The sequence below is a fragment of the Akebia trifoliata genome, chromosome 1 (assembly GCF_017979445.1).
Source record: "Akebia trifoliata isolate Shusen 1 chromosome 1, ASM1797944v1, whole genome shotgun sequence".
Classification (NCBI taxonomy): Eukaryota; Viridiplantae; Streptophyta; class Magnoliopsida; order Ranunculales; family Lardizabalaceae; genus Akebia; species Akebia trifoliata.
Window position 1 is genome coordinate 5,250,400 of NC_141375.1, and position 21,701 is coordinate 5,272,100.

At 33.0% G+C, this 21,701-nt stretch overlaps 1 protein-coding gene across 2 annotated transcripts; it reads right to left on the minus strand.

The window, feature by feature from the left end:
• Positions 1-149: 149 nt before the first annotated feature.
• LOC147410515 (mediator of RNA polymerase II transcription subunit 9-like) lies at positions 150-16,833 on the minus strand. 2 transcript variants are annotated; one of them, XR_015176848.1, is made up of 7 exons: positions 16,538-16,833; positions 15,983-16,045; positions 15,793-15,873; positions 6,550-6,608; positions 6,392-6,471; positions 1,382-1,435; positions 150-388 (listed from the first exon to the last, which is right to left on the minus strand). XR_015176848.1 is itself a non-coding variant. In XM_086436368.1 (6 exons), exons 1-5 carry the CDS (start codon positions 16,754-16,756, stop codon positions 6,414-6,416), a joined length of 480 nt encoding a protein of 159 aa, XP_086292494.1. In that variant the 5' UTR covers positions 16,757-16,831; the 3' UTR covers positions 150-388; positions 6,392-6,413. The 2 variants fall into 2 exon arrangements, 1 of the variants encoding a protein (XP_086292494.1); XM_086436368.1 differs by lacking the exon at positions 1,382-1,435 and having other exon boundaries at positions 16,538-16,831.
• Between the last annotated feature and the right edge of the window lie 4,868 nt (positions 16,834-21,701).

A 21,701-nucleotide genomic window follows, 5' to 3' on the forward strand; every position in this document is an offset into this window, starting at 1 on the left:
AAAGTGGTCATTTAAAAAAATCAAAATCAAAATAAAAAATCTTAGTTAAAATTACCAAAATACCCGTAACGAGGCATACGCTCTTTGGTTAATAAATGCCCAATCTTTCCAAAACTATAGAATCAGTCCCATTTATAAAAAAAAATGAGTTTATAATAATTTTGTCCTAATCCACTTAATAAAATAAGAGACAGGTAACAAAGTTGGTAACCAATATGAACATTGTTGGAAACAAATTACAAGTACTGCAATGGGTTATAATAAGTAATCAACAGGACAACATATCGACAAGCAACCCCATATATGAGGAAATGCTCCATGGCCAAATGGATTAGTGGAAGAGTATAGTCTTTTTAATCTTCATGAGTTGAAAATCTCTCCCATTCACCTGAGACCAGCCCCACAAGAATGATGATTTTATAAGCTTAACAGATTTAACATCAAAAAACAGTAATCATGAAATAAGTTTCATATTTTCTCTATAACTTCACACAACCTCTGTATCAAACAAGAAAACACCTGCCTCTCTCCCCCTTCCCTACCACAATATTTATTGAGTTCTAAACTCTACCAAAGCATGCATCCCCTCGATATTTCTCTATCTGTGTCATCTTCTTGAATGTTTCATAAATGTATGAATTTTTTTCAAGGAGAGTAATAGATGTCTCAAGCTTTGCATCTGAGTAGTGTGAGGCATACTTAACAAAGAACATGAACAGAAATAACAGCACAACAAAGGCATGATTATTCTAGTACTGAATAGTTCTATTGATGCCAGCAAAAATCCTGCATGAAGATGAGCATCGTTGACAACGTCAAGGACCTACTTGTCTACACTATAGGATCTTTGATGAAAAATTGTATTCTGCTCAGAGGATGCTGTAAGTGGTTGGTGCCAACCATAGTGACAAAGTTGGGAATCGGAAAATTTTGGCAAGGAAAAATCGACAAAATTCAGAAAAAAAATGGGAACAAACTAAAGATATACTATTACTTAATACAATATTAAACAAAATTACAATTTTTGTATTAAAATATAATATAAAAATATATTTTTCAGAGCTTTGTAAATAAGTTGGGATTGAATCGCCGATTGAAAGAAGCGTGAATTAATCGCGACTTTTTCAAAAAATCAGAGAATTTTGTCACTGTGGTGCCAAATGGTGTAAGAAATAACCCTGTGAGAGAGGTACTATTGCTCAAAACTTGATACGGTACAGAATGGACAAACAATGTCTTTGCTAGAACTAGCTCAAATGTAATGGCAAGCACAAACTACAACTTTTACAGTCAAGTCGACTGTCAGAGTTCAGGTTGATGTCACTTAAACTGGATGACTTGGCTATCTACATATACAGGAATGTAAGTTTAAGATCTCTACCAGATTGAGCTCAGACAAATAACATTAGAATGTTGGAATGATTCACCAGCCTCCCTAGCAAGCAAACGATTAATTTGTCATGCAAGCAAAAAAGAAAAAAAAACAGATGACGTTTGAGTCTTTTGAATGGTTTTAAGTGAACCTTACAGCCGAGTGTAGTGCTATTAGCTGTGGTCTACCCATTCAAGTAAATTAATAGTATTAATTTATGGACCCTTGTAGGGATACCCATTTAAGAGATCCAACTCTACCCATTCAATTTCATCTTGGTTCTATGGAGGAAGAATTTAAAGTGCTTAGGAATGGAATAATCATATCCTCTCAAAAAGCACTGCTTCCAATATTTAATTGAAGGGGCTCTGAATTAAAACATCTTATGGATGAATCTCTCCTTTTATCCATTAGGGGTGTCAGTGTCAGTGGGCATCTGTTTAATCACTACTAGAGTGGACTGGTACTGATTATCCCAATTCTGGGTTTACCTATTTTGATACCAGAACCGAGATCACAAGGAACCCAAACCATTATGTATAATTAGCAGGTTAGCCATCTTTTGATAGTGATAACCAAGTCACTTAGGGATATGCCTTAACGCAATCCCCAAGAACCCATTTGTTTTTCTTGATAGCTTTCTTTGTAACAATGGTATGTCTGTTGGTGCCAATAACATATACAAGGTATACCCAGCCAAGGTATTAAATTTCAATTTCGGTGTCTATTTCGGTAAAGTTTGGAAATGAAAATATTTTGATCCATGTGGAAATTAATACAATTTTTGGAAATGATAAAAATATTGAAGAAATGTTCATTGACCCTATAGGAAATATGATAAAATAGGGTATTAAAACACACCCATTAAGTTATCAAGATACAATAAGAATCATATGGAGTCTGAAATTGAAGAACAACATTTTGCTACATGAAAATAAGATTAACAAGTTGTGTTAACTGCATGCAACTTAGTATGTAAAACATTGAAATGAAACTATTAAATCGCATTCATGTGTTATTATATTTCTTATTTTTTGAATAAGTTGCTAGTGTATCCAACTAATTAAAACGTGGCAAATTGCTTACGTGCTTATATAGATGTACTAATATGCTTAGAATACATTAAAATATAGATAAGATAACTAACAATTCATAATTCATTTCTACCAACAGAAAAATGTTGTGTGCAATATTTTATTAGTAAATACATGCGTAATTTACAAGTTCTTTCTAAAAGCAATTATAATTTTTTTCAAAAAAAATTATTTCGATTGAAAATTTACTATTCCTCGAAATATTGCATTTTTATACTTAAAATTTGTTATCTCGGTCAGAATTCACTATTCATCGAAATATTTCATGAAATGACTAGTGATTTCCACCGAAATATATACAAAAAGAAGATAAAGGGTCAAAAATCTGATTTTTTTTTTTTTTTTGCTTTTATATATATATTTAACACATTTTCATCCCTTAAACGGCTAAAAACGGTTCCTAATGATAATTTTAAAACAATTAGGTTTTTTTATGAATTATTTTTTTTTGGTTTTTTTATAATAATTTCCCCGCTATAAAATCCAAAGGAGTGGGTCCTCGAAACTTCTCAAACCTCCAAAATAGCCATCCTTGTGTGGTGAGGAATTTATTAGAAGATCAAGGTCCTTCATGAAAAATCTTCCTCATTGTAATGATGACTTCTTTGAATATGCTTCATTTGTACACCTTCATAAACCCCCTTCCAATCATTCTTGGCAATTATTCTCTTCCGATGACGATTCGAGTGACATGTAATACATCCTTATAGGATAGTACGCTTTCCCCTTCGTAGTGATGAATTCTCTCTTTCTCAAACCAACCTAGTTTCTCATACTCATCTTTCTAATTTATGAGGAGATTGGGTAATGAATTCTTTAAAGGATCGGCAAAAGTTTGATTTATTAGACTATGTGGGGCTTGTTGACGCCTTCATCGTGTTGAGAAAATTAAAGGTGGAACGAGATGTTAAGAGCTTGCTTGTGCTTATGTCTCGTTGCAATCAGCAAAGTCATCTTTAATTCGGAGAACTCTTCAGAGCATACCAATCTATCATTTGCCTCTTTTCTCTATCCCTAAGGGTGTAGAAGTTAGAATGGAAAGGATTATTAGGACTTTTCTTTGGAACGGAAAAGACGGGAAGAGGAAGAATCATTTAGTTAAGTGGAAGGTGGTGTGCGCCCCAAAGAAGGATGGTGAGTTGGGTATCGAGGGTATTAGATTGACCAATAAAGCGTTTTGGAGAGGAGAATTCAGGATTGTGGAAGGGAGTGATTAAGGCGAACTTTGGGGAGAAGAGATTTGGGTTGGAGTGTGGAGATGTGAGAACTCCCTTTGGGTGTGGGACATGGAGAAGTATTGTGAAGGTTAGGCAAGAGTTCAATAGGTTGATAGAGTTTAAAGGCAGTATGAGGGAGAGAGTTCGCTTCTCAGAAGATAAATGGTGTAGCGAAATTCCTTTATCACTGTAGTGTCCTGACTTCTTTGATCTTTCCTCCAAAAAGAAGATGCCTATAGCTGCCTTTGTTTATCATAACGAAATTAAAACCTCTTAGGACTTGGGTTTTAGGAGGGCCTTCAATGATATTAGGAAATTCAGGATCTTGCAGATCTATCCATAACTTTGGACTAAGTTCGTTTTGAGGCTTCTTGGAGCGATCGTTGGGAATGGACTTGCAACAAGGAGCGATGCTTTTCAGTCAGGAACGCCCTTTTTCCTCAAGGCTCGGGGAATTTTCCAGTGACCCCCATTTGGGGAGCGAAGGTACCTTATAAGATTTCTTTCTTTGGTTTGGTTGGCGGTTCACGGTAGGGTTCTTACTTTGGATCAGCTAATTAGGAAGGGTTTCATGTCTCCGGCAAGAGGAAGAGTCATTGGGCCTTGCTCGCCTTTGCTATTTGTTGGGGTGTGTGGAAGGAAAGAAATAGGAGAATCTTCTCCGGAGTCGAAAGTTCGGAACACAATGTCATTTTGTTGATTTTGGGTCTTCTTTTTCAGTGGTCCAAGTTGGATGGGTCTTTTATAGGGGTTTTTTTTTTGATGATTTCGTGTTTAGATGGGATGCCCTTTGTAATTTGTAGATCTGTCTTTTCTTTATTTCTTTTGCTTGTATTATCTTGTTTTTGGCTGGTCCCCCTTGACCGCCATATTAATGAAATTGCTTTATTTATCAAATATATATATATATATATATATATATATATATATATATATATAATATTTACATTAGATGGTTTTTAGATAATAAAAAGTAAAAAAATGAGTGATAAAATAAAAGAGAACATGTTCATACAACATAAATCTACCCAATATGGTACCTATAACTATAGAGAAATGTTATTAGCACCTAACTTTTACCTATCACACCCCAATTTCTTAAATTACTTATCACACCCAAATTAAAGATTAAAGCACACTATTCAAACATTACAAAGGTTTGGCTCAAGTTATTGTCTCAATGTTACAAAACATCATAATACTCATTCAAATAATTTCAGAAGTTGTTGATATAAAATTCAAAACCTTAAAGCAGAAATCTGACCAAAATATGAGAAAGCTTTTAAAGGCACCCCAACATTTAATTATTCTCAACCATTCATTTTTTTAATTGGAGTGTAATAAGTAGAAGTTGGGGAGCCAATGGCAGCTCTCTAAATATATTATGAAGAGAAGAGATTACCAACAACTAAAGTTGTCTAACTTAATAAATCATGATCAATGAGCCACTCAAGCCTCTGTTAGAAATCATATTCATAAAAACAAATCAATGAAATACGTGTTGACACTCTCGTATGTATCAAAAACTTGTTCTGCGCATCGACATGCTATCCATGTCAATGTGTCAACAAGAGTGTTGCTATATTTAATGATATTTTTAAATGTTCACAGAATTGAGTCCTGGTCCCAATGTCTATATATAATTTTGTGGCAAAATTTTCCTTTAAAATGAAAAGAAAAGAAAAATATAAAGAATTTGATAAGGCCCAAGTGATAGGTTAAGCTAATTAACTGCCGGCCAGACATGAGCAAAAGTGATAAAACTAAAGGTTTATCATTCAGAAGAACCAAGGCAGAAAATTAGATGCATAGAGCTCAACACGTGGAATGATCTCACTAAGCTAGGGAGAAAAAAAAAAAAAGATAACATGCATGTACGGATGACAAATGCCTTTTTCAGGCTTCTATTGTGCACGTACGATGACGACACTTGTTTAAAAAAGAAATGATTTCTAAAAGAAAGATTGGGGTGTTCCATACTTCCATTTTTCATGTTTAACAACTATAGTTGATAACATGTTTCCGGTGTAACAGTTCTCTTTATAGTTCTTAAGTTATTGGATAGCTCTTTGGCATATAGAAATGTCTTGTTTTACTTAACATACATTCTCACATCACTTGTGAGTAGCAAGAGTTAATCTAAATGCAACTAGTATATTATTTATAATACATGTCTGCATTTTGGGATTCTCAAAACCCTCATGTCAAACCCCTCAAATCTGTGTCATACTCCAGCCTACATGTGCATGTCAGTATTATATATGATATCACTAAATGCAAGAGAATAGAGATGTCAACCCCTGAATAACTATGATACAAGTTAACAACCTAGGGACATGGTACTAAACATAGTCGAACATTTACTCTAAAAAGATAATGGTTGAACGCAAACTTAGCCAATTTTGTTTTATTAATTTGGCAAAACAAAGTTTATCAGTAAAGTCTATTTACTTCAATGTCCATGACCAAAACTTAAAATGAAATTGCAAGATTTCAACTGCTTTCTATCCACACTTTTTTCCACATTTGATGGCTTTTAGGAGATTCTCCTGTATATGTGATCACTCTATTAAGGATTCTAAAGTCAATTTTAGGAATTGAAATTGAAATCAAATGCTCCTCAAGCTATGTACTTTGAAGTGGTTCTTGAGTAATAATTATTCTTCATCGGAAAGAAAAATAAACAATTTATATGGAAATAATCTTACCAATATCGTAAGGTGGCATGCATTATTTATCAAACTTAATCAGCTCTTCAACTGAGCTTCTATACTTGGCAATCAGATCCCTGTCATGAATCATCAACAGTTTTGGTCAATAGGTATAACATGCACTGCAATCAAAACCTAAGAAATGTAATACAAACCTCCGTTGATTGAGCAGTTGTTCACTCTCCTCTAGCTTACGCTTTTGTCCCTCAACTGTCTATGAACAAGATCAAACATAGTGCAAATGATAGTTAGCAACTTCACTTGAGATCATACTTTGTATGACTCACAATTAAAAGAATGGAGTCTTTTAACCCATTGTATATCTCGAACAAAAGGGCTCGAAAGTCTAACAAAAGGATTTGCAAATAGGGATGTTAACAAGTAATACTGGTGTTTTTTGAGATAGGATCCAATTCTAATTGGTCAAAAAAGAGGACACCAACCAAATGGTTCAAGCATTATAAGGATCAAGTTCTGTATTCAAAGATTTTCCTAGGCAATGCAACCACAATTGGGAGTTGCAGTGCTTGAAACATGGTTCAAGCACCAAAATGTAGGGCTGTTAATGGATCGGATCAAACCCAAAATTCTGATCTGACAACTTTGGGTCCTGATCAGGGATTTGGGTTACGATAAGGACCCAATCCAATACTTATCTGATTTATCGATTTTGGATCAACCATGTTCTGATCCAAAAACATGTGAGAAAATATATTAATTATGTTAGAAATTTTAATCAGATATATGATTATCTATATTTTATATATCGAATCAGAATATCCAATCCAGACCCAATCAAATTATTGTCGGATAAGACACTGATCGAAATATTGAGATTCAATAACAACCCAACTCGATAATTACCTGATTCAATAGGGTATCAGATCTAATCCTAGTCATATCAGATAGGTCACGAATCTACCCGGATCTGATCCAAACCCAAACCATTGGCAGTGCTACCAACCTTCTTTCTTTCTTACTTGCAACTAGCCAACTTCCATGTCATGACCTAGATCTCAATTAGACTCATGATTCAAATCCTATGATTTAAATCGTAATTTGAGACCCTAAGTAATGATGAAAATTTAGTTTAATAGGATTTTTAAGCTCCATATTTATATCTATTACTAGAATTGAAAGAGTAATGAATAATGCCTTAAAAACTAAAATACATAGAGCAACATAACCTGAGTTTTATTTTATAATCTTGAAAATAAAGTACAACTCAGGTACAAGTCACTGAATCCATAATCCTCCGCACAATTACAAACCACAACTTAAATAAAACACGTATTTATAGTTCCCACTTACGATCATTCATCACAATTCCTGAAAATAAAGAAAAGGAAAATGAACAAATCACACCCAAGCTAGAACCAAGTCTAAACGAGAACAAATGCCTTCAACCAAGTCTTCATCCATCCATGCTTTCGACCAAATATCTAAAAATTTTGGTTTTACAACACAAGTTTTTAACTCAATAGTTTTCTTTTTCCCCTTCTTAAAAACTGAACACTAGGACATATCATGACATATTTATGTTGATAAATTTCTTAAGCATGATAAAAAGTAATATCACATGCATATCAAATTTCCATCACTAATAATATGGCACATTAATCATCAATATGAGTAAAGCAAGATTTTCTGCATCCATGTAAAATAATGTAAATTTTCAATTACACATCAAAATGGCCTGAATTCCACACCAACTCAGTCATATCATCATCATCGAATTTCACACTAGTCTGGCAAAACTCTCATCCCTTTCGCGGGATCTGCCTTGAGGGATTTTAGGGTTATACTGCCAATGGATTACTTAAACCCCAATGTCATCACATACGAACATGCTATTAATTATGATTATTATCATAAGAATTATTACAACATGATCATTCCACATGCAATCAATGAAGTAAATTTAATTTGTGTTATTTGCGTTAGTGATTTTTCTCAAGCATAAATTTTGAGAAAAGAGAGAATAAAAAATATGCCTATTAACATATCATAATCTTATCTATTTATTTCAATTTTTTTTTTTTTAACAGAATGAATTAATCACATGTTACATACTAGCATAAAATATTTAAAAGAAGGAAAAAAAGTCACCTACTTGATATTTATAGTGATGAACTCAATTTTTTTCAAGATGCTCTCATTCTAAAAATGCTTCCAACCCGGTATTAGAAGTATGGTGTGAATAGAGTAAGGAAGAGGGAGATTGATAAATAAGAAGTCCAAATAAACCGTGATTGCAAAGCTATTAATAGATTTCTTCAAATTCCCAACGTCTTAAGCTCCAATTCTCCCAACTCCTTTGATTTTTATATTCAAATGTGGTGCAACATATCATCATTTCTCTTTCATTTGATTCCACACACACTCTCTCTCTCTCTCTCTCCACCATGCTAAGTGTCATAAATTTATTATTTAAAACTCAAATGGAATGATCGCTACTACCACTTGTGGTAGGTAAGGGAAAATAATCCAATTAATACCAACCTACTTTGAGACGTCTTGTAAGTTTATTATTTAAAATTCAAAATGCAATTGATGAAGTATTATATTTAATATTTAAAAGTTTAAGTTTAGAGAAAAAGAAGGGATACAGAGTGCCTAAATAATCTCATACTTTCTATAGTGGTAACATCTTATCATAGTGACATCCCACACTTCCACTGACACACATTTTTTTATCACTCGTGTCACATAATGATGGCATCCCAAGTAATGATAGATAAAAATAAAATAAATAAATAAAAGAATGTGCTTCACTTGAGTCCATACTTTGGGTCGGGGTATTACAACCTACACCCCTAAAAAACATTCGCCCTCAAAAACATACCTTAATCATTGAAAAGATTTGGATCTCAGATTTCAATTCCCAAGTAGCTTCCTCTAAATTGTAATGTTGCCATAATACCTTGACTAAAGGAATAGTTTTAATACACAATACATGATCGTTGGTGTCCAAGATCTGAACGGGTTTAACTTCGTAGCTTACATCTTCTTGAACCTCCACTTCCTGTCATGCAATAACATGAGTTGGATCTTGAACATATTTTCGGAGCATCGACATATGGAATATATCGTGAACCCTCGATAACTATGGTGGTAATGCTAAGCGATATGCAACTTCTCCAATCCTCGAGATGACCTCAAAAGGACCAATAAATCTTGGAGCCAACTTTCCCTTTCTACCAAACTATAGTACACCTCTATGTGGTATCTCTCAAGAACCCATGATTGTCGACTTGGAATTCTAAGGGTTTTTGCCGTGCGTCTGCATCACTCTTTCGACGACTCTGAACAGCAACAAAGAGATCTTGAATCAGTTTGACATTCTCAATTGTCTCCTGAATTAGCTCTGGTCCAAGAAGATGACGATCTCCAACTTCCGCACAACATAAAGGGGAATCTGCAAAGCCTTCCATATAATGCCTCATATGGTGCCATCCCAATACTCGACTGAAAGTTATTATTATGCACAAATTCGACCAATGGAAAGTGTTTGCTCCAATTGCCTTTGAAATCTATCACACATGCTCTCAACATGTCTTCTAGAATCTGAACAATCTTCTTGGATTAACCATCTATCTACAGGTGAAATGCAGTGCTGAACTTTAACTGGGTCCCCAAGGCATTCTGCAAACTCTACCAAAATTTGAGATGTAAACCGAGAAGCCCTATATGACACAATCAACAATGGAACTCCATGCAACTTAACTATTTCCCAAATGTAAAATTTACTCACGGTGCTCAATGAGTTTGTCATCTTCATCGCAAGGAAATGGGCCGTTTGGTTAGCTATCAACAATCACTCAAATGGCGTTATATCCCTGCTGAGTTCTTGGTAACCCTGACACAAAATCCGTAGTTACATAGTCCCATTTTCATTTAGCTATTGGCAATGGTTGTAACAATCCTACGAGTTTCTAGTGCTTTGCCTTCACTTGTTGACATGTGAGGCATTTCGATACGTACTTTGCAATATCTCTTTTCATTCCTTTCCACCAAAATTGACGCTTAAGATCTTGATACATTTTGGAGCTTCTAGAATGGATGGTATATCTAAATCGATGAGCCTCACCAAGAATGTCTTTCCTCAGTTGAATATTACTTAGCACACACAACTTCCCAAATATCTCAATCCACCACATGCACTAGTTGACCACCCTCTCAACTCTTTTCACTTGCTATCTCTATTTGAATTTCTTCCAATTCCTAATCATCCCACTATATTTTGATAAACCTCTGGACAAGGGTCAGTTGTGTGACAAGGTTATAAACATAAGCTCAAGATTCTTAGCTTCCAACACGAAGATCAAATCCCTTAATCACATTTAGCATCTTCCGCCTTCGTAAACTTAATCCAAATACTAGTCATTGAGATTTTTTGTTCAAGGCATCTGCAACAATGTTCGCCTTTCTTGGGTGATAGTGAAGAGTAAAGTCATAATTCTTCAAAAACTCTATCCATCTCCATCTCAAATTTAGCTCCTTTTGAGTAAAAATATACTTCAGACTTTTATGATCTAAGAACAATTTAAACTTCTCTCCATACAAATAATGCAACCAGATCTTCAAGGAAAAAATGATCACCGCTAACTCTAAATCATGTGTTGGGTGGTTTTTCATGATTCTTTAACTGTCGAGACATGCATGCGACCAGTCGACCTTGCTGCATCAAGACAATTCCCAAACCTCTTAGTGACGCATCATTATAGATGGTGTACTCTTCTCCGTTTGTCGAAATGATTAGCATAGGTGAAGTAGTCAATCTTTTCTTCAATTCTTGAAAGGACTTTTCACGCTCTTTTGTCCATTCAAACTTTAACCCCTTCTTGGTCAACTGAGTCATCGGTGCTGCTAAGAGAGAGAAACCTTCAATAAATCACCTATAATACCCATCTAAACCTAGAAAACTGTGGATGTTGAAAATACTCTTTGATATATCCCAATTCAGAATTGCTTCCAATTTAATAGGATCTACAGAAATACTCTCTTCAAAAATCACATGTCCCAAGAATTGGACTTTAGATAACCAAAATTCGCACTTGCTTCGCTTTGCATAAAGTTTGTGTTTCCTCAAAGTTTATAAAGCAATCCTGAAATGTTGTTCGTGCTCCTCCCGAGTTTTTGAATAAACCAAAATGTCATCCACAAACACCACAATAAATTGATCTAGCTATTCTTTAAACACTCAATTCATCAAGTCCATGAAACGGTTGGTGCATTCGTCAACCCGAACGACATCACTAAGAACTTGTAATGACTGTAGCAAGTGCGAAAAGTTGTTTTCGCAATATCTTCATCCTATCGTAAGTCGATCTTTAAGAAAAACTTAGATCCCTCCAATTGATCAAATAAATCATTTATCTAAGGTAAAGCATATCTATTATTAATTGTTACCTTGTTTAATGGCTAGTAATCTACACAAAACCTCAAGGTATTGTCCTTCTTCACAAAAAGAACTGGAGCACCCCAAGGAGAGGTATTAGGACGAATAAAACCCTTATCTTGAAGATCTTGAAATTGTTCCTTCAACTCACAGAATTTGACTGGAGCCATACGACAAGGGGCAATAGATATAGGTGATGTGCCTGGGAAAACTTCAATTGCAAAATTTACCTCGCTTCTTGGAGGTAACCCAAGTAGTTGCTCTAGAAAAATGTCTAGAAATTCTTGAACAGCAGGTACAGGTTTGGGTGACTACTCACTTTCCCCCTCACCTACTACGCAAGTTAAGAAGTTCAAATACCCATCAACCTTTGACCGACAAGTTCGATGGTCAAATAAGGGTAATGGTAGGGGAAATGATGTGGACCCAAGTGAAGCAAAATCTTTTATTTTTTTTATCTATCATATTTGGGATGCTATCATTATGTGAAATGAGTGATAAAAAAAATGTGTTAGTGGAAGTGTGGGATGTCATCATGATAAGATATTACCACTATAGAAAGTATAAGAATTATTTGGGCACTTTGTATCCCTTCTTTCTAATGTAGTGTAGAATACACAAACCTAGAGTTTATGTTAAAAATCTGGTTCTAGGGTGAAATCCCAAGAACTAAGAGTAATGAAAAATCTCTATGTCGAGCAAAACAAACTAGAAACTTCAATCTAAGTTTGAGATTGATGGAAATCAATTGCAAACACTAAAATTAATAACCAATATAGAGTTCTTATACTAAAAATAAAAAAATAAAGAAAGGGAAGAAATCTCTTCTTTTTTTTTTATTAATCAATCTTAAAAAAACTAACTCCTTGAATTTGTTTATTGAAGCTCCTTATATAGATAGCTCCTTCATAACAACTTGGAAACCTTCTAAAATACTAAAAAAAAACTTCTTAATCTATCCATAACATATTACTAACCTTATAATCTTATTAGAACTCAATTTGGACATCTAAACGGACTTCTAATTATAACCTAAAGAATAAAAACGAATTTTAGAAAAGAATAGAAGCATAAAATAAATTAAAAATTAACTAGGACTAATTAGGCAACTTAAAAAATAGAAACTCAATAAAAGAAAGAGTCCTAAGAGAAGTTGGACTAGGTCTTGAGGACCGGTCAAAGATTGGATCAAGTTGACTCGATCAAACAAATTTGACTCAGTCAATGTTGTTGATTTCTTTCTTCAACACTTCTTAACTCAATCGTAGACATTGAGATAATTGTCAACAAGCCTACCACAAGTGGTAGCATCGATCATTCCATTTGAGTTTTAAATAATAAACTTATGACACTTAGCATGGTGGAGAGAGAGTGTGTAGAATCAAATTAAAGAGAAATGATGATATGTTAGACCACATTTGAATATAAAAATCAAAGGAGTTGGGAGAATTGGAGCTTAAGACGTTGGGAATTTGAAGAATTCTTTTAATAGCTTTACAATCATAGTTTATTTGGACTTCTTATTTATCAATCTCCCTTTTCCTAACTCTATTCATACCATACTTCTAATACCGGGTTGGAGCATTTCTAAAATGAGAGTATCTTAAAAGAAATTGAGTTCATCACTACAAATATCAAGTAGGTGAATTTTTCCTTCTTTTAAACATTTTATACTAGTATGTAACACGTGATTAATTCATTCTTTTTTTTTTTTTTTAAATGAAGCAAATAGATAAGATTGTGATATGTTCATATGCATAATTTTTATTCTTTCTTTTCTCAAAATTTATGCTTGAGAAAAATCAATCATGCAAATAACATGAATTAAATTTTACTTCATTGATGATTGTATATGCAATAATCATGTTGTAATGATTCTTATGGTAATAATCATAATGAATAGTATGTTCGTATGTGATGACATTGGGGTTTCAGTAATCCATGTGCCATATAACCCTAAAATCCCTCAAGGAAGATCCGACTAAAGGGATGATGGCCAGAATGGTGTGAAATTCGACGATGATGGTATGACCGAGCCGGTGTGAAATTCAAACCATTTTGATTTGTAATTGAAAATTTACATTATTTTACATGGATGCATAAAATCTTGCTTTGCTCACATTGATAATTAATGTGCCATATTATTAGTGATGGAAATTGTGATATGTATGGATATCAAATGCATGTGCTATTACCTTTTATCATGCTTATGAAATTTATCAACATAAATGTGTCATGATATGTCCTAGTGTTTAATTTTTAAGAAGGAAAAAAGAAAACTATTGAGTTAAAAACTCATGCGTCGCACAACCAAAATTTTCAAATATTTGATCGAAAGCATAGATGGAATGAAGACTCAATTGAAGACATTTGTTCTTGTTTAGACTTTAGTTCTAGTTTGGGTGTGATTTGTTCATTTTCTTTTCTTTCTTAGTTTCAGTAATTGTGATGAATGATCATAACTAGGAACTATAAATATGTGTTTTATTTAAGTTGTGGTTTGTAATTGTATGGAGGACTATGGACTCAATGATTTGTACCTGAGCTGTACTTTATTTTCAAGATTATAAAAGAAAACTCAGATTATGTTGCTCTAGGTATTAGTTTTTGAGGCATTATCTATTATTTATTCAATTCTAGTAATAGATATAAATATAGAGCTTAAAAATTCTATTAAACTAAATTTTCATCATTACCTAGGTCTCAAATTACGCATTAAATCATAGGATTTGATTCATGAGTCTAATTGAGATCTAGGTCGTGACAAAGTAGTATGAGAGCTCAAGGCATTAGATCTTGGGGATTCAATTAAAAGTTGGATTAATATTAAGAACGTAAGGCAATAATTGTTAAGTAATTCACGAAACTTAGAATTCACAAATATTAGTGGATCTTAGTGTTTTTTTTTTTCAAAATCTGATAAATCCTTAAGATTTGGGATTAAAAATAAATAAATAAAAGAATGTGATTCACTTGGGTCCATCCCAAAGGTCGGGGTATTACATACCATGACTCACTGCTATTCTATGAGCAAACATGAACCATGTCTTCCTAGAGAGTTAGAACAGGTGTGTACCAATGGCTTTTGTAAATTGTTTTTGTACATCCATTCAAATCCTCTTTTTTTCTATTTTTCAACTATAAATTTGAAGTGAACTAATTCAACCTTTGTGATCTTCAGCTTTTTATTGCTAGACCCATGTCCAAAAAGAGGAAGATTACATCAAGTTGATAGCCAGTTGGAAAATTGTAACAAATCTCTACAAATGGATCCAAATCATGATACTATTTGTGTTTGATCCCAATATTTGAGATCTGAAGTAAATGACATTATTTTTTTTTTTTTAAACAATGCTTTCAAAGGCGTTAGAGTCTAAGGTTTTCACCTCAAGACTTGCGCTATGACCAAGCTCTCGAAAAAGCCTTCAAGTTCCAAAAAAGGATTCTAATCTCTCAAAGGATTATGCTTTATTCAAGGAGACATTTAAAAAGCTTACACCTATGGTGCCTTCTGACTAAGGCGTATGACAATGGAATGTTTTGTATTTTTTTTCTTTATAAATTATTGAGATAGTGAAATTCTATGCTATTTAAATTTCTTTAACTATTAAAAATTTAATAAATAAATTTAAACTCTGGCTGTTCACGGAAACCAGATTTGGGGATAAGGCTTTGATACTGATAATTTAATTGCTTAGAGACCCAAGCAATGTGAAAAATAGGGAACCCCGGTCACTTGACAAGTTTAACTACACCGATACCAAATTAATTAATAAATAGATAATTTGAATACCAATTAGACCTGAATCCATCCATATTATAATTGAATCCAAAAATAACCTCCAAAATCAAGAAAGCAGGTACTCAATGCCACCTTTTCTTGCATATTGGAGTTCAATACCAAGAAGATTTATCAGGTTAAACCAGAAATTATTCATGTAACATACAATATTACAAAAATAAATAAATAAATAAATAAAATCCCTAGAAAACTCACCATAGCCTTTGTGTTAATGGATCCTGAAATTGAGTTTAATAGTTGTTGACACTTCTCAAAACTGCTTGTCAATTCATTGACCTATCCACAACATACAAATAAATAATGGTGTTTGGATAAATGCGTAGAGAACAAATCTTGTATAATTGTATAATGTAGATGTTTCCAATTTAAGATTGAAAATGCTAACCAACATATCGGAATGCTGATCACGATTTCCATTTTCAACTGCATCTGCTAAATTCTCCACCAACTGAAGAGTATAAGAATTCGTCACTTTAAATGAAACAATAATTTACAAATCAAATGTAAACGATATTGGAATCCAAAAGTTCTTCAATATGATTAATTGCTTCACAATCTACAAGTCAGCACAAATGAGTACCAATTGTACCTCAAAGAACAAAATTAGAAATACTTGATCACATATCATGATCATAGCCACAAAATTCTACAAAGTTTTCCAAAAATTCACAGAATAAGAGACCCGCCGATTAAATCAACAATTTATCGGTTAAGCGCTGAATTCATCAACATTGAAATCTCAAGAACAAGATAGGGTTTTGAGGGAGGTTAAAGATGATGGGCTTTGGGAAGTAACCTAAAAACATCATTTTTATAATCCCAAAACTTTCCCCAATTTTTTTTTTACGAAACTCTGCCTAATAGATGCCAAAATCCAAACTTGGTTACGATACTCATGATGATGTAAAGAGACAATTATACAGATCAAACACATACATACTTGTAAGAGATGGAAATGAGAAGCCAAGGACTGGTGGTGATGTTGTTGTTGTTGTTGCTGATGGCGTGGTTGTAGTTGTTGATGTTGGAGATAATGTTGTTGTTGTTGTTGTTGAAGGTGGAGCGACTGATCTTGATTTGATGATGATGTTGGTATAGAATTGTGAGTCGAAGCACTTGGAATCATCATCCAGCTTCCTCCAGAGTAAGAATGCTCCATTTTTTTTAGAATATTGTCTTCGATTTCGATTTCAAACCAATTAATGTCTGTCTTCCGAAGATTTAAAATTTCGTCAAAAAGTGATGATCGATCAAGAAATATGCGTGAGAGACCTAGGGCTAGCAATGGGTCGGATAATACCCATCTACCCGACTCGTCCGATTCGAATAAATCAGATGTGGGCAAGATTTTTCTATCTAATTAAGAATTCGAGTAATATTATCCGATATCCGTTTACCCAAAAAAATTGTAAAGTCAGGTATGAATAAAAGTGCAACTTGGTTCGGTTCAGTTCGATTTGAAGTCAAATTGGAATCGAACAGATATAGGTCGATTTTATTAAATAAGAATCAAAATCAAACCAAATTCCATTGGAATCAAACCAACTCAAATCAAATTAAAGTTGATTTGGTTCGATTCGGTTCCACGGATTGCAAATATTTTATAAATTATAAGTAATATTTTTTAATAAAAAAATAAACATAAAATTTCATATAATAAATCACAAATCTATCCATAAAAAATCATTAGTTTATCAATAAAAGATCACTAATATATGTACTAACTCTTAAAATAATTCATAATAATTATTATATACATATATATTTATTTATTTATTACATAGTGGTTCGATTCTCAGTTTGGTTCAGTTCTATACAAGTTTGATCCGAGAATCAAACCAAATTGATTAGTTCTCCATTTTCATAACTCGGAACCAAATCGCTACTTGTTCCAAATCACTCCAAAACTATCGGTTTGAACCGGACCAAATTGCACTTCTAGATATGAATGTACATCATGTCCTACCTGATTACCTTTTTATTATTAAAGTAAAAATATTCAGATATAAAAATTTGGGTGACCCAAGAATCGAGTATGATTATCCACCTAAAATCTAGGTAAAAATTAGGATTTGAGTGTTATTTTAAAATTCGAGTAAGAAATCGGGTACGAGGGTGTGTGTTTCGATTTAGGTATAAAGGTTTTATAGGACCCATTGCCATGCCAACCCTAGAGATACCTGTGTTTTCAAACCGATGGCATGCCCTTGACCTTGGTCTTCTTACAAAGACTGCATGATTTAATTAAATCCCTCCATGTTTTCGGGGCACGCTACTTATCCCTACCTCTTTTTTTTCTTCTTATCTCACCTATTTATTGATTTCACCCACTTAAAAGGTTGACGAAAGGTAATGATTTAAAAATCGAACCAATAATCAAATTGATTTTTTGTCTAAGTCCGACCGTGGTTCAATTGGGTTGATCCGCTTTGTATTCTTATATGGTACAAAATGTATAAAGTTAGTAATTACTCATATGTTGATCCAACTGAGCATGATGGAGCAAATATCCTCATTCAAAATGAGGAACAACTAGAATGTGCCCCCTATGGTTTGAATGGAAGCCTATTATTCTTTAGTAAATGAAATGCCAAAAATACCCCCACCAAACTTTCCCTTTCCATCATCCATCGTGCACAGTTCACACCTTATCCTCCATTGCATGATTGCATCTAGTTCCTTAGAAAGCTTAGAATAAAAGAATAAACCAAGGAACTCATGATTAGTAGGTAAATACTTATTTTCTTGATACAATTTTGACTCTTTTGAACTCCCAAATTTATTATTATCTTCGATAGCTACAAACATTCACTAGAATCAAAGCAACACTTGCCATCATTGAGTTATTTTTGATACATCAAAAGAGAGGACACTTGAGAGTAGGGTTTCAAAAGAATTGGTGGTCCAATACAATTGATTGTTCATACGGTTGAACTTGGGCTTGAAGAAAATCGTCAGTTCTACACCATTTTTCGATTTGCAATGAACTTAATTGAAATTCTTAGAAATATCGGTTGGACCTAGTCCAATCGTTGGTCCGGTCCCATTTTAAAACACTGATAAAATGAGTATTTCTAATTTTAGTCATACACCCACTGTCCCAACCGAATCTCATTCGGTCTCCTCTTCGTTCTTCTTCTCTCCCTCATCCACCTCCCTTCTTTCTCATTCTTCTTCTTCTTCTTCTTCTTCTTTACATCTACGTAAGTTTCAACAAGGATTTCATGAATAAGAAGCAATACCCTCAAATATGCAAAAATAGTTTACAATGATCACAAAAACCTCAACTCTTAGTCTAAGTGTTGTTACCAAATCTTGATAGCGGAAAAAAAAACCAAATGAAGCTTCATTTGTAGATCAGCATTCAATTCACCAACATAGATTTGATAGGATTCTACTGAATTTACTTAAAATAACTCTGTAGGTTCTTAAAATATCCTAATTGGTAGGTTCCTACCGAGTCCTTTCACGTATATTTAGTAAGATCCTACCATGTCTCAACGAAATTTTCAATATCTTCCGACCAAACAAAAGTTTAATCTTTTTTAAGTGGGTGTGACAAGTAATTTCACCATTTATTAGAAAATAGTGTATAAGTGGGTGAGACAAAATTGCCCACCTTGACCTCGATCTTCTTTATTTTTCTTTTTGAGTAAGTTATACCTTACTAACTTAGTAAGATTTTAAGGGTAGTTGAGTCCCCTTATGGCATCCAAAAACATGATTTGATGCCACAGGGATGTAGAGAAAAAAATTATATGAACTTCTTTAATAAATGAATACAATTTAAAAAATATTATTCTTCACCGTTGGTGGGAGTTCGGTTTCTATCCATTTTCAAAACCTTGGATACCAAAAAACAAAATGTTGTATTTTTATTTTTGTATTTGAGTATTTTTCATAAAATCTAGAGGCATAAAATGTTGGATTTCCAATTTGATAATCCATTTGAACTCACCCCCCCATTCTGTCACTATCCCAATAATGTTGAAATAATATTTTGTCAGACCATCTTTTACCTATCAACTTTAAAAAATCAAAACACTGGACTCTTTAGAATAAAGAGTCCCATTATATTTTCTCTCTCCTTTTCACTCACCCCGTCTAACTTATGTCTATGTGGCACTTTAATAAATTGTCAAAAAACGTAATCGTTAGAGAGTAATTTTTTTACTACTTTATCTTTTTGTGTTGATGTGACATATTTAAAATGTGAACAACGCTTTATATTTGGAGAGTGTGAAACTCAAAATTATTATGACTTTGTCTTTTAACTCGATGTTGAAAACTCTTCAAATTCGCATTGAAGATACTCTCATTAGCAAAGGATTTCTCTTTCTTTCTTCTCTTCTTTAATAGTTAATTTATAGATAGGAAACTACTATCTATTGTCAGCAAATTAATGATCATAAAATTTTATGAAAGAGAAATTCTATTGCCACCCTAATTTTTACTTATTACATCACTATGATTTAAATTATTTTCAATTCCCAACTAAAAATTAAGTCACACCATTTAAAATAGAAAGTAACATTTCCACATCAAAATTTTCTTCGTAATACTTGCACAAGATAAATAAACCACGAATTGTCACCATCGAGAATAACCCAACAAAAAAGAAGTTGACATCAATTAATGGTGACCATCTACTACGACCTCTTGATGTTGATGTTGTACTCTTCACTCTTCAATATTTCTTCATCAACAAGAAGAAACTATACAAATCTAACATTCTTTTAAAGTGAGAGAATGATCTTCTCATCATATTAAAATTTTATTTTCTAAATTTAATTTGGAATGTAATAAGTAAAATTTGGGATGCCAATAGAAGTTATCTTAAGTAAAAATGCATGATAACTTTGGGGTTTTCTAGCTAAATGCCCTTGACCCTTGGGTTGTCTAGCAAAGAAAAAAATAGATTTGTGAAAGTGAATGACATATACAGGACATACTCATCATATTGAAGATTCAGGTGTAACTTTTAATTTGGATTTCTATTTAGTTATTATTATATATGTACTATTGATATTTTCGTTAAGATCAATCCAAAAATGCAAATTCCTTTCTTTCTAAGGGATAAACTCATTGTTTTATTTATTTTTTTTTTATATATTTAAAAATAACAAATTTATCACTTACGAATTTGTCATTGATAGATATTTGCGATATACCTAAAATGCATATATAATTATAACCAAAAAGATGTCAAAATAAAAAATTACATTCTGGTTAAAATTATGGTTGGATTTCATGGATTTTAATCCATTAGATTACTTTTGAAACTTTGATTGCAGCTTTTAACATAGATGCCCATATCACAACTTTTAAACAAGAAATAACAATGAATTCATCACCTTTGATCTAGCCATGGGCTTTCGAATGATTGCTTATTTATTTATATTAAGGACTTGAATCATTTGCCGACGAAAAATGAGAAGATTTCCTCAAATAAGACAATTTTTTGGTGCATAATTGTGCATTTTCCTTAGAAGTATATTCATTTTTCCACCCTATGAGGGAAAATTATTTTCCACCCTTTCCACCTACTAATGTTACTTTCTCATTGTTACCCTCACCCCCAGAACTAAAAACCAACTGATCTTTTGACATTTTCCAAGGTGCAATTAAATAGTAGAATTCATTTTTTTTTTCCACAAAATTTGCTTTTTCTATGACCACTTTTCCAAGGAATTTACATTCCCTTGAAATCGAATTTGTTGAAATCATAAGAAATCAAGCTTGAGCATTCCCTTTTAGAATGAAAGATGATCCAATTCCAACAATTAGTCTAAAATTGTGTTATAAAAACACTCAAATCAGAAATTGGATGTTTCACCATATTAATTCATTTTTATAATTTGATTGCTTACTAGAAGCATGGTAACATAATGAAAATAAATTCATGAAGTAGTTACGACCCAAGGAAATAGGGCTTAACTTTCCAAACCATTATTGTCTAGATTCTTTTGAGGTAGAATTTGTTAAGTTCTCCCTATCACCTACCCTTTTCAAATTCCAATTTTTTTTTCTAGCATAATCATTGATTTCATGGCCTAAAGAAGTATTGTGTTGAGTAATTTTGATCGTATAATTGAAATTAAATT